Source organism: Pituophis catenifer, unplaced genomic scaffold, assembly GCF_029215685.1.
Source record: "Pituophis catenifer annectens isolate HBS135680 unplaced genomic scaffold, rPitCat1.0.hap2 SCAF_8, whole genome shotgun sequence".
NCBI lineage: Eukaryota > Metazoa > Chordata > Lepidosauria > Squamata > Colubridae > Pituophis > Pituophis catenifer.
In genome coordinates this window covers 43,485,971-43,500,479 of record NW_027256888.1, presented here as the reverse complement: position 1 = coordinate 43,500,479, position 14,509 = coordinate 43,485,971, and the positions used below count along the sequence as shown (strand labels likewise).

General features: G+C 36.2%; 1 protein-coding gene across 3 annotated transcripts in view; it reads right to left on the bottom strand.

The window, feature by feature from the left end:
• SGCZ (sarcoglycan zeta) overlaps window positions 1–14,509 on the bottom strand; it is a 222,232-nt gene that overhangs the window by 16,949 nt on the left and 190,774 nt on the right. For all 3 annotated transcript variants that reach the window (XM_070948576.1, XM_070948578.1, XM_070948577.1), the window contains one exon: window positions 2,227–2,299. In XM_070948576.1, coding sequence (XP_070804677.1) covers window positions 2,227–2,299 — 73 coding nt within the window. The remainder of the gene's footprint in view (window positions 1–2,226; window positions 2,300–14,509) is intronic.

Sequence of the window (14,509 nt, the reverse complement as noted above, 5' to 3'; positions counted from 1 at the left end):
GAAATATAAAGTTGGTTTACCTCCATCTTATCAAGTACTTAGCAGGGGAGGGCTTGGCAGCACAAGGAAATAACAGCCAATGCCTTAATAGCAGCTATCAACACCCCAATCCAAAAAGCCGCACACAATGGCACCATATAAATACTGCATACAAAGCACACACTCTGCCAGAGAGAAGTTCCCTGAAGATGGGCTCCAGCATGAGTCCAAAATTTCAGAAGACTAGCTCCAGCAACCCACCTGGATTTGGGACTGCAAGAAGCCGCTGAGCTGCAGCCCAGCACAAAGCCCAGCCCAGCCCAGCAACATGGCGTACAGGGGTTTCTTGGTGCATTGAAGCCTTTTACAATACAAAGCCCAGACCCATCCCATCTTAGCAGCATGGTGCAAAGTCACAGCTACCCCATCACAATTCCAGATGCAGTTGCCTTTGCCATCCTGTACTCTGAGGTCTCAGTTAACTCACCCAGTTAAGCTTTGCCATTCTCTTGTTCCTGTTGCTGAAAAGTGTGTGTGTTAGATCAATTAATGAAGTTTCATTTGTACGTTAAATACTTAAAATAGTTTGATGAACAATAAAATAAAGCTTTAGTTGTAACCACAGGTTATAACAATGTTTCTTCTTCTCCCTCTTCTCCCTCTTCTTCTTCTTCTTCTTCTTCTTCTTTTCAACTAGATCTGATTTTCAGAGACTGCCTGGACAAAAAACTGCCTGCAGTTTTTTTAGCAATAAATTTTCAGACATGGTCTGCCATTGCCTCTTTTCCAGGGCTCTGAGAAGAAGACTGGCCCAAGGTCACCCAGCTTGCTTTGTGCCCAAAGCCGGACTAGAATTCAGTGTTTCCCAGTTTCTAGCCTGATGCCATAACTATTAGACTAAAAGGCATTTGAAATTGTACTGTGTGGCAATGATGAGCATATAGTTGAAATGTTTTAAATTGCTATTGAAATTGAATTTGGAGAATGAATATGTGAAGCATTTTATGATTCAATGAGCAAAGAATTCTGGATATAATCTAATGCTTGAATAATCGGAAAACATGGATGAAGGATTTAAAATTTACTTTGACTAAAACTTAAAGAAAAACTTTTATAAAATGATGTACTGATCGTATTTAACACCTGACAAATTCCCAAAGATATATAAAGGTGTTTCAAAAGTATGTTGGAAATATAAATGCAAAGAAGGAACTTTTTATCAGCTTTGGTGAAGTTGTGACAAAGCAAAGAAATATTGGAAAAAGATTCATATTTTAATACATAAGAGATTCAAAATATATATATAAAAATCAAACCAGAGACTTTTCCTTTAGGTTTAATGGGCAAAGAACTTGAAAAATTCTGGAACTTCCTTGTTATATATGTTAAGAGTCATGAGAATCCAAAAATGGAAAGATACACTAATTCCCACGATAATGGCTGGAAAAACTGATGAAATTGACAGAGATGGCCAAATTAATTGCTTTATTAAACAAAGAAAAGTATACATCCATACTTCTACTTGCAAATCAGTTCTGGATTTTGTGCTTGGGGTAGAAAAAGAATGAAACTTTGATTTTATGATTAGACACATTTGGGGTTAAAGAAATAATCTAGTACATATTAAGTATGCAAAAGTAAAAAGTGGAGGCTGTAATGTTATTCTTTTAATTCTATTGTCTTTATCTCCTTTATCTCTTTTTTCCCTTTCCCCATTTCCCCACTATTTACATTTGTATTTTATACTTTGATAGGCTTAATAAAATTGTGTGAAAAAACACCACTAGATCAAACTTGGTTTCCATAACAATGCAACAGAGCATAAAAATAATAAAACTATGTAACAATAATATTTTAAAAAGAGTAAAATGAATAGGAGATATAAGATGATCAAGACGAGGACTACAGGTGAGAATCTATTTTTTTTTAATGGCAACAAAGCAAAAATAGCAATTTGACTACTGTAAGTAGGAATCACATCTGGAATAAGACAATTCAATTTTATGATCCGAGTTCTTGAGCTCATTTTTCATCATCAGTTTGGCCATGATCTCATTGTAAATGGGGCACTGAAGGAGCTAACGAGTAATGTTCTCCACTTGACCAGTATCCCAGGGATATTTATTTATGTACAAGGAATGCAAATAGGTTTCAACTTTTCTAGCGAACAAAACAATACAAATTGAAACTTCTCTTGGCTAATCATTTTGCAAAGTAAAACCCAAAAACTGCTTTTAAGGCACCTACTTGAGGTCTTGAGAAGGTTCAGCTCTGATATGGGGGGTTTCCACAGAATGCTCAAATACAGCTCCTTCTGTGCCTACAAAAAACACATGAATAGAATACAGGATTGTTACATTCCATGTCAACATTTCATTTGAAAAGTCATGAAGCCCCCTTTCTGAAAAACAAGCTTAATTAATATTAATAAGGTAAATTAATATTTATGAGATTTATTTTAATGAAATTTATTGTAGAAGAATTTTAAGACAGTGCAACACATGAAAACATTTTGATTAATCTCACTAAAAGTAACAGCCTGTAAATAGGTAAAATTAATGGGCACTTCTTCCTATTCCATTATTTCCACAGAAGCAGGAGGTCCATGACAAGACCTGCTAAGGTATCTACTTTCTCTGCAGTTTTGTAAACAATCCTTTCCTTTCATCGAGCTATAAGTCTACAAAGTATACAGCTGTTGAAAGCAATGACTGAATTATCTTTGTAATAGGTGTGTAATATTTATACTTGTTTAAAAATGTATAAACCCCCCTTGCACCCAAGCCTGGCTCATATTCAGATCTTCAATATCTTATAAAATACTTAAGTGAAGATAAACAACTTAAAGAAAATGTTTTTGGCATAAAATACAAATTGATTAAATGACTTACAATAAAAATTATTATCTTACATTATTAAATTATTTCTTTTCTAACAATCTTAACTTTTTCTTGTTACCATTTAATGTGCTTTAGAACAGTGGTTCGCAATCTTTTCTTCACCACGGTCCCTGTTTAAATAACTTTTTTGGCCATGGACCATGGCCACGGACCCCCCCCTCCCAAGACTCAAGATTTAAATCATGAAATTTCTTCATGCCTTTACAGACTCCCTGTGATGACATTGCTGCCCCCCTGGGGATCTTCAGACCACAGATTGAGAACCACTGCTCTAGAAGATTGCTAAAAACCAATCACTGAAAAACAACAGTCATCTATTTTCAAACAGGTAGAAAGCAGATTAGAAGCATTGTTTTCATGTTTGTGGCAAACTAGAGTTAGCTTTTTTTTTGCTTGTTATTCAGAAAAAGCATGTTGTGGTGCTCATTAACAGTAATTTTCTCTCACCCAAGAACCCACACCAAGAACAAATGGTCATTAAAAAACCTGAAAGATTCTTATACAATGTATACAATGAAAGGGGAAGACAAATCCCACAAGCCCAGCAATTCATAAAGCTTGTTTCTGCTCCTCAGAGCTAGATTTTCCTCATGGCTGAGCTGAAAGCCACTATCTTTTTCATTGGTAAATATGAATTTTCCTCTCTCCATTATAAATCCACATCCTGCCTCTGTTGCCTGGTACAAGTCAACCTTTCACCTGATATAAAGACATGTGAGAATGACTTTGTGAAATGAGCTTCAGCTACAGCTCATTTGATCCAATAAGCAGCAGCTTAATCCTTAACCTTAACCCATAGAAGGAATGTGGGCAGAGCAAACTATCTTAGAAAGGACCCTGCCTAATGTTTTGGGTTATACAGGAAACAGAGGAGAAAAATACTTGCAAGATTGATAGCCTTGCCAAGTAGACAGGAAACAAACCGAGATGAATTAATTCTATCTTATTGTAAGATTAAATTGACAGAATTTTGCAAGTCTGGAAATACATTTCTCCCCTGTCACTGATAAAAAACCCAAGAAACTAGAGAAGGTCCATTCTGAGATATTTGCAACACTCCCACATTAGGGAGCATCCCAGTGGTGAAATCTTCCATGGTTTGCCACCCATTCACTGCCCGCTCATGCGCAATGCACACCAAATACATGCTATGTGTGTGTATGTGCAGTGCAGCCAAATGCATGCTGTGCATGCATGCAAAGTGCACTCCAAATACATGATGCGTGTGCATGTGCAGTGCACACCAAATGCACAATGCGTGTACATGCTCAGTGCATACTGCGCACAGAAAAAGGAGGCTTAAGAAGATAAGTAGAACAGCAAGGGGGGGACAGTTGTGCCACATGATTTAAGTTTGCTAGAAAGCAGGATTTCCTGCTTTCTAGTGAATATAAATCACGCGGCCACCTCGGCCTAAAGAGCCGAGGTGGCGCAGTGGTTAGAGTGCAGTACTGCAGCTATTTCAGCTGATTGCTAGTTCAGCAGATCAGCGGATCGAATCTCACCGGCTCAAGGTTGACTCAGCCTTCCATCCTTCCGAGGTGGGTAAAATGAGGACCCAGATTGTTGGGGGCAATATGCTATTTAGTATACTGTCTTTGGTGTAAGCCGCCCAGAGTCCTCGGAGAGTAGGTGGCATAGAAATACGAAAAATAAATAAATAAATAAATAAATAATCATTGGAAATACCAGTAGCTTTTTAACAACTGGTTCGCCCGAACCGGTAGCTTTTTTTTAAACTACCGATTCACCCGAACCGGTAGCTTTTATTACTACCAGTTCACCCGAACTGGTGCAAACCAGTAGCATTTCACCCGTGGAGCATCCTTTCTGAGAATTTTACCCCTGCCCACATTCCTTATGTAGGCTAAATTGCCTCTTATCTGACCGTTTTCCTGGCTGTGGCTCTTTCCACTGTCTCGCAAGGTCATTCCTGCATACCATTACATCAGGAGAAAGGAACTTCCAGTGGAATGGTAGGGAAACCTAATGGATACTAAAGGCTACTCTTGAGGGCTTTGAAAAAAGAGGGGAAAAACTTCATTAATACTGAAATAATTAATAGTGTTTTAAGCTTATCTCACTCAAACACTGGGCATGTTGCAGAAAGAAGTCACCCACGTATGTTTATGCTTTGGTTAGGTAAGGTTCAAGTCCACTACTTGAATGCTAACTGACCACATTTCCCAATGAAAGTAATGAATCAATTTGTTATTTTGAGTAGGGATTTTGAGAAAGATTTCCTGATCAAGACTTGGATAACAACATTAAAATGACCATAGAACTTCCAGTGAAAGATGAATTTCCAAAGTCCCCAGATTGAACCTGTTTGTGCCCCCAGTTCTTACCATGGTAAACAAACAAACAAACAAACAAACAAACAAAAAAACTCCCATCCAATTCTCCCATCTAGTTGCTAAATACATTTCCTCTTCTCTTTATTTGATATTGCAAGTGACAGGAGCATAATCTGTGAGGGACCAGACATCCTTCTTTTTTCCTTTTTCTGTCTTTACATGCACTTTAAATGCACTGTCATGTCTCCCAATACATTGGGTTTTGCTCCTTAATCCATCAATCATTATGCATAAAGAAGGAAGAAAGGAAAGAGAGAAATCTGCTTCCTTTTTGCCCATTCAATATTTCAGTTTTCAATACTTCTTGCAATGTAAGTAAAGAGAAGATGGGAACATACTGTGAAAGTAAGTAAAAATTTGAAAGGGCATTTAAGGACTGGGGCAATTTTCCCTCCTTCCAAATTTGGTGATTGGCTTTAAAAGAGATTTGTGTGTTCTCTCTCTCCCTCCCCCCCTCTCTTCCTCTCTCTCTCTTCCTCTCTCCCTCCCCCCTCTCTCATATAATTGCATGCATACACATACAACACACAGACAGATATGCATCACTGAAATTATTACAACCAACTAATTGAATTTAATTTTAGCCTCCCATATTAGACAACAAAAAATGAAGGTGCAGTACTTTCTCTTAAGCTGCCTGACCCTGAAGATGGAGGGATCAGCCATAAAGAGATTAGAGATTAGAGCAGACAGAGCATTGAAAATCTTCCAAGAGATATCATTCCAATAAAGCAAGCAATGCCCTGCAGGATAAATGGAGCTGTTTAAATGGCATGATTCTAAAAGATATTTATCTGATGCAGAGCTCTGTGTACATGGCATTCATCCTAATTCAGTACAAACCACATCTAGTCATGCATTTGCAAATTGTCCTCCCTTGAAACTATGGAAACTAAAGATGTAGCGCTCTCAGACACTGACTGGGGTAAACTACTTATTCTGCTCAATTTACCAGTTACTGAGATCTAACCTTTAGAAAATGACAATGAACATGGTTTCATTAATATCACTGGAAATATATATTATAAATTACAGCGTCGAAAGCTTGGTGATAGATGTTGGTAGCTATGCATCCAGAGAATGAACAGAGCAAGAGGATACTTGTTATATAAATAGCAAATGAAAGAGTTTCTCTATATAGCATCTTGCTCTCAAAAGGAAAACACACACATGCACACAAACACACAGAATAGTAGCAAATAGTGGCAAAATTGGGTAATTACGTTCTTCTATTGAGAGAACTGTATATGCAATTTAAGAGAGAGACTGTTAATTTAATTACAGCATTTGAGGCCAGAGTAAATGAACTCAGCTCTAGGGGAATGTATTGTTCATTTCAGATAAGGGAATTAAAAAAATGATTGCAGAGTTTGCTGAAATTAATTTACAACAACCTAGAAACCATGTGGTTTTGCTTCTCAGGAAAAGCAAATGGAAGGGATTTTAGTCACAAATCAGATGGGAATTACAGTGGTTCTTATCTTGCAAGAATTGGTCTCAGTGAAACAAATAAAAATTAAGATGAAAGCTAAAAATATGAAACTAAAAAAAAATCAAAAGAAACTTTAGTTGTTCATGTCTTTGATGAAAGATTGTTAGACATGACTGTGGAATGAAATGAGTGAAATTTACCTTTAGGTAAATTCTAAACTGACTGAATCAGTTTAATCAGGTAGATTAGGGGTGTCAAACTCGTATCACCACGCGGAGTCGCGTGACGTATTGTGACTTTTCCCCCTTCGCTAAACTGGGGATGGGCATAGCCAGCATGTGCTGCATCTGGCCTGTGGGCCATGAATTTGACAGCTCTGAGGTAGACTGATTAAAATGAACAAACAAATAAAAACCATAAGATGCTTCATTTACTTTCAGGCAATTTTAGCCGGAAGTCATTTTTTCTCCCCTGCACTACAATATATGGATAATGTAGAGAAGGAAATTTAAATATGATCTTAAGTCCCATGACAAATTAATATTATGGAATAATTATAAACTGAAATAGCTGGAAAATCTTTTTCATTTTTTTTGTGCTGCTCACTGTCAACCAGTCTTTTACAACATCCAATGTTTTGCAAAATAAATTTGGATCGACTAAAACTACTGAATGGGAATATATTTAATTAACATTTCTCTTCACCTGACAATTTGGTCTTGATGCATTAACAGCATCTGAAACTTCCATGCTATTAGTGCGTCTGAAAGAGGTTTATGAGTCCCACATTTACACTCAATTTTTGCAAATCTCAATTTAGTGGACTGCAGATATAATGAGCAAAACACTTGTTTCATTTATGAAATGCTGTTATTTGCATAATTGCACAAATGATGTAAAATGGCACAAGTGATGTAATTTATATAATGATGTTGCGGTGAATGAAGTCCTCTCCAATTTAACAAACTTTTGAGAATCACACACCTTCCCCTTTCCCCACTCTAATTAATTTGCAAGATCAAGGTATTATCATACAATTGAAAACTACAACTGAGATAGATAGGGAAATAATTTAGAAGAAAGAGTAAGAATATTTTATTTAAGCAATCAATAAAGTTTTAGAGAATGATTCATTATATCTGATCAAGTACGGATTTTTATTGGATATTCCAAGGCTTATGATAATGGTCGGGTTTCAACCAGTGGTGGGTTGCTACCGGTTCAACCCGGATTGGGAGAACCGGTAGCGGTGGCAGCAGGAGGCTCCGCCCACCAACCTGGACACTTCTGTGCATGTGCAGAAGCATTGCATGTGCATGTGAGCACACGCACACGCACACCCACGAGCGAACCAGTAGCGACAGGTTTTGAAGCCCACCTCTGGTTTCAATATACTTCTATGTTAGAAGTATATTTTTGAGGAGACCTTGATTCATGTTTCTGGCTTGTTCTGGTTTAGTGTTCATAAGGTTGCTGGAATACTGGGAAAAAATGCCAAAGATTGGAATCTATCAAATTATTAAGAACTTTTTTATGAGTGGGTTGCAGTTAAATAGTTGCTAGACTATTTTACACCTGACTTAACTCTGGATAGAAGATATGTGTTCACTTTGTATAAATGAATTGGATTTCTAATGATGTGGAAACTCTGAACAATATTATTCCATGTGGTCAAAGCTTACTTTATTAAAAACTAAGATTTTTGTTTTATATTATTTGTTCCCCTTCTGATGCAAGTTCACTTCTGTTTTTCCATTTTCTTTTAATTTTTGGATCTGGTTAATAGTTTTATTTTGTATGTGAAAAGCATTGTTTTTCTTGAATATAAAAAAGATGAAAAGGGCCATATTTAAGTGCTGTCATAAAATGGAATCTTTAAACTCAGTGGCATAGCTTCATTCTGCAAGCGTTACTTCTAATACAGGTAGTCCTCAGCTTACAACATTTCATTTAGTGACTGTTCGAAGTTACAAGAGCACTGAGAAAAGTGGCTTATGACTGCTTTTCACACTTACAACCATTGCAGCATCCTCATGGTCACGTGATCAAACTGCAGTTGCTTGGCAACTGACTGATATTTATGACAGTTGCAGTGAAATCACCTTTTCACAAGCCTTTTCACAATATTCTTGCCACAGTTGTTAAATGAATCACTGCAATTATGAACTTAATAACACAGTTAAAGTCAATAGGGAAGACAGATTTGCTTAACAACTGTGTTATTAAGTTCACAATTGCAGTGATTCATTTAACAACTGTGGCAAGAAAGGTCTCAAATTGGGTCAAAACTCACTTAACAAATGTCTCACTTAACAACCGAAATTTTGGGCTCAATTGTGGTTGTAAGTCGAGGACTACCTGTAATGATGATCTGCATCCCACAGTACTGCTTACAAAGCACTAGTAAAACATTTGGATTATTTTCTATCACAATTTCTTTGGGCTCCACTGTTTCTTGATTTCTCATTCTTTGATTTGAGATAGATTAATCTCAGATCATGCTCCCATGATACACTGTTCTAGTTGATGAAAAATTATGTATATTCTTTAAGTGCCCTTTGAATACATATTTGTTGAATAATAAAGATTTTCTTAAGAGAATGACAGAGTGAGTAGTAGAGATAAATTGTATTAGTAGGGACTCAGTTACCCGCCTGTCTTTGGCATGGGAGCCCACTGAAGCATTTATTCATTATTGTACATTTTTTTAACTAAAAGGAAGCAACAATTGCCTAAAGATTAAAATATACACGAGACTGTTAAAGAATTATTATTTTATGCACCCTATCCTTTTCCAGATTAACGTTTTATAATTGTAGAAGGAGAATTTGTATTACATTGCATAAAGCAACAATATCAGGAAGAAGGGGAAAAAAATAAATTATTGACTTTTAGACTTCAACAAATAAAGCAATATAATACTCTACTCTACTATCTGTTCAGGATTCAAATGGGAACATTCATACAGGTTCCAGATAGATAAATCAGCAATTCTTTTCAACAAAAATGTAAAAACCCCACCCCCATCCCTAAAGATACATTGGGGAAAATTTCATAGATCAAATTTTAATGACAATGTTTGCTTTCTAATAACTTCCTAATTTTTATTTTCTTGCTTCAAAAAATTGTCATTAAAATTTAATCTATGAAATTTGGGGAGACTTTTGTTCTGGTCAATTCTCATGTGGACAGAAGATTTTTAACCTCCTATTTTATTATAATAAGGCTTTTACAAATATTTCACAACTAGTGGCTTTTACTTTAAACATTACAATTATTATTCCCTAGCTGTAATTCACAGTTAAAATTCAAAAACTTTTAAGGATTTGAAATTTAGGCTGTGTCTTGACACCCTGATGTTGGCATAAGAATTTCCAGAAGTGTTAAAAGATTAAATTGATAAATTTAATTCTACCATTTTTAATACAATAAAAAGAGTTAGATGGATGGTCTGGAATATTTTTCAACATTTGGTATAAAGCTAAATATGACAAAGATGAGTGCAATCTAAATATTGATTTATTTTCAGGACTTGTCCTCAGTTATTTCTAATGCCACCGAAACCCTTACATGTATTCCTCTTCTAAGTATTACATTTCTACATTTAATACTGTAGGACATATATAAAAATACTGTGAACCAACCTATATACTCATAAAAATGCTTATATTATAAGACAATCACATTCAATTATGTTTAAATTTGTTTGAGAAGGAACTTGTGCTTCTCATAACACTATTATACTATTGGTGCAATAACATGAGCCTATAGAAAAGAAATGTACTTCTATTTCGTTGAATAAGTTTTTTCTTCTATTATTGTACATCAATTTTCTGTAAATAATTCTGGTGCGCTGAAGAAATAAAATGGCGCTAAAATAAAATGGCAAGGTAGCATGAAGCGTTGTGACAAACTCTAGTCTTTAGTGTGATCCATCTGTAGCTCCTAAAGCATTTGAAAAATTGACCTCATGCTAAGAGGTCAGAAGAGATGAATTCAGCTTTTGTTGCTCCTTCAAATTTTTCTCATTTAATTCCATTTATAGAACAGGGTGACTGGTGAAAACTAAATGATGCCTTTGTAATTCTACCTCCTTTTGTCAGAAAGTGGATTTTGCCACTAGATACTTTTCTGATTTGATTTTATATTTAAGACCTCATTAATGGAGCACTGTCCTTGACTGAGCAAAACAAGTTACCTTCAAAGAATGTAACTTTCATTTATTCCTCACATTTTACAACCAAGCTCAGAGAGCACCAAGGACCCCTCAAATTATCCAACCTGAATACATTTTTTGGAACTTATCTAAATTGTTGCTTAGCTATGTTCTACTATAATTCTAGAAAATTAGCTATTTTTTTCTATTTTCATGTGGAGATATCAGCTATCTAACATACAAAAACAGAAGTGAAACTATCTTCTCAGTCCTCTGATTATTACTGGTTGTTCATTACTGCCTATCCCACTGGGCATTTCTACCCAGTCACAATGAGAGTTCCCCCATGTAGCAAAAGCCAACAGTCTGGACCTATCCTTACTATTACTATTCCCAAGCTGAACAGCTCCCTTCCAGCTGGCTAATAAAGTAGAGTTTATCAAGTTAAACACATGGCTTTATGGAAATATTCATGCTGTTGTCTTGCTAACTGTAGAGAAATGCCAATATCATTTTCCAGGATTTTATTTTAATTTTTTAAAGTGCCGTTTACAGACCAATTAATAGATTGGAATTACTAATGGAAGGAAAACCCAAAAACAGAAATATGTCCTGCTCATTCTGTGCTCCAGACTGGAGAATTCATTAGGCCCTTGTTATATGGTTGAGGTAAGCTTCAAAAGTTGATTACTTTAAATGATTTTATAAGACATCGTTTAATTTTTAATGCAGGAAATTAATGTTATTTTTTCTAAAAAAATAATGTTAATTTTATAGTTATTTTAGTATTCTGTTTAAAATTTGAAGCCTCCAGATGCGTATGTGATTAAACAGTAAAATCTAAACAAATAAAGAAATGAATAAGCTTTAAAAATACAGGCTGGGATTAATTACACCACTGGAGACAGACTATTAATTCAGGTCCAGAGATCAGACCATCTTAAAAAGTGCTATATTGGCCAGATTATATTTGTATTTGCTGGCATGCTTTTAACAATGTTTCCTATATTTTATCAATGCTCAGAAATGAGCAAAAACATGACAGCAGCTGTTGGTTGGATGGTACAGTATTTTCATGTTTTGCACTGATGAGGGAGCCCAGAAAGTAAAATAGCTGAAAGGGCTTTATGCAATCAAGAAAAATATATGGTGGAAACAAAAGGGAGGAAGAAGAGGAAAAATCTTGGCCTGGGGATGGAAGCAGAGTTTTCTAAGAAACAATGTTTTAAAAATATGGCTATAATATCTTTTGTGAATTGGGAATCTTATCAATACATGCCCATCTCCATGCTTCTTGTTTACAACCCAAATGTAAAAGTAAAACAAAATAAAACCCAGATATCTTATATCATTCATGGATTTTTAAATTGGATGTTTTAAATTTTTGGGGTTTTAAATCTGAGCTGAAATTATTTAATAATTTTAATTATTTTTAATTGATGTCTATCTTTGTGCTTTTAATAGGCTGTACACCTGAGTCCTTCGGGAGAAGGGCGGTATAGAAATTTATTTATTTATTTATTTATTTATTTATTTATTTATTTATTTATTTATTTAACCTTTTTGCTGTCAGGTGCCAAAAGTGGGAGAGTACGGGGGAGGGTCACGTGTGCACGTGCCCCCACCCATAATTCAATGCACCTCTCCCCCCCACGCATGCATGCACAACCCTCCCACACTCCCCCCGCTTTTGGCACGTGATGGCATGGTGAACCCAGTAGGCCTGTTTTTCGCTTTCCCCAGGCTCCAGAGGCTTTCTTGGAGCCTGGGGAGGGTGAAAACGGCCTTCCCCACCCCCCGGAAGGCCCGAAAATCAGCTGGCTGGTGCACACATGGGTGCTGGAGCTGAGCTAGGGCAATGCTCGTGTGCTCACAGATATGGCTCCGCGTGCCACCTGTGGCACGCATGGCATAGGTTCGCCATCATGGCCTTATATAAACCCCAGGGCTTTAGACATTTAAAAAGGACCTTATTGTGTTTAGATTGCATTGGACTGAATTTGCAGAAGTTAACCCGAAAAATATAATGCTATAATTATCCCTCACCAAGGAGAAATTCAGCCCTATGATACAGCTATATAAATGGAGATATTATTAAATATTTATTTATTTATTTATTTATTTATTTATTTATTTATTTATTTATTTATTTATTTATTTCATCAAGCATGTATTTTATGACAGATACAAGTGTAAACATAATTATCAATACATGAAAAGGATATGAATAAAAGAAAACATTAGGACAGGGATGGTGGGCACATGGTGTGCTTATGCACACCCCTTACAGACCTCTTAGGAATGGGGTGAGATCTACAGTAGACAGTCTAAGGTTAAAGTTTTGGGGATTTGGGGAAGAAACCACAGAGTCAGGTAGTGCATTCCAGGCATTGACAACTCTGTTACTGAAGTTGTATTTTCTGCAGTCTAGTTTGGATCGGTTTACCATGAGTTTGTATCTATTGTGTGCTCTTGTATTGTTTTGGTTGAAGCTGAAGTATTCATTGGCTGGTAGGACATTGTAGCAGATGATTTTATATATTATGCTTAGGTCAGACCGAAGACGGCGAAGTTCTAAGTTGTCTAAGCCCAAAATTTCAAGTCTGGTGGCATAAAGTATTTTGTTGCGAGCAGAGAAGTGGAGGACTCTTCTTGTGAAATATCTCTGAACTCGTTCGATTGTATTAATGTCCAATATACAGTACGGGTTCCAGGCAGATGAGCTGTATTCAAGAATTGGTCTGGCAAAAGTTTTGTATGCCCTAGTTTGCAGTTCAATATTACCGGAGTAGAAACTATGCAAGATTAGGTTAACAACTCTTAATGCTTTTTTAGCAATGCTGTTACAGTGAGCTCTGGCACTTAGATCATTTGAGATGAGTACACCAAGGTCTTTGACAGAGTGAGGGTCATCTGTTAGGTCGTATCCAACCAGCTTGTATTTTGTGTTCTGATTTTTTTTTTGCCAATGTGTAAGACAAAGCTTTTGTTGGTTGAGATTTGGAATTGGCAATTGTTTGACCATTCTGACACATAGTCGAGGTCTTTTTGTAGAGCAGCAGCATTGTCAGTGATGTTGAATAGTTTTACATCATCCGCAAAGAGAACGCAGTTGCTTATAATATGATCTCAAAGATCATTTATATAAAGTATAAAGAGTGTGGATCCTAAAACTCTGCCTTAGGGGACACCGCTGTTAACAGATGCAGGGTTAGATAAGGCATTCCCTATTTTGACTACTTGTTGCATGTTTGATAGGAACTATTCAGCTATCCACTTATGCAGGAATCCAGAAACACCATAAGATTTTAATTTTAGAAGTAGCTTGTCATGTACCAGTGAATCAAAGGCAGAAGTCTATATAAACTGCATCTATTGGCAGAAGTCTATATAAATTGCATCTACTGGCAGAAGTCTATATAAATTGCATCTATTGATTTATCCTGGTCGAGTTTTGAAGTTCATATGTTTTTGCAGTGTAATAGTTGCAGATTGCAGGACAATTTGTTTCTAAAGCCAAATTGCTTGATAGAGAGTAGGTTGTTAGTCTCTAAGTAGAGGGTAATGGATTGATTTATGATTGATTCCATGACTTTGCAGGTGACACAACATAATGAGACTGGTCTGTAATTATCAACTAGGCTGGGGTCACCCTTTTTGAAGATAGGGATGACTGTAGCTAGTG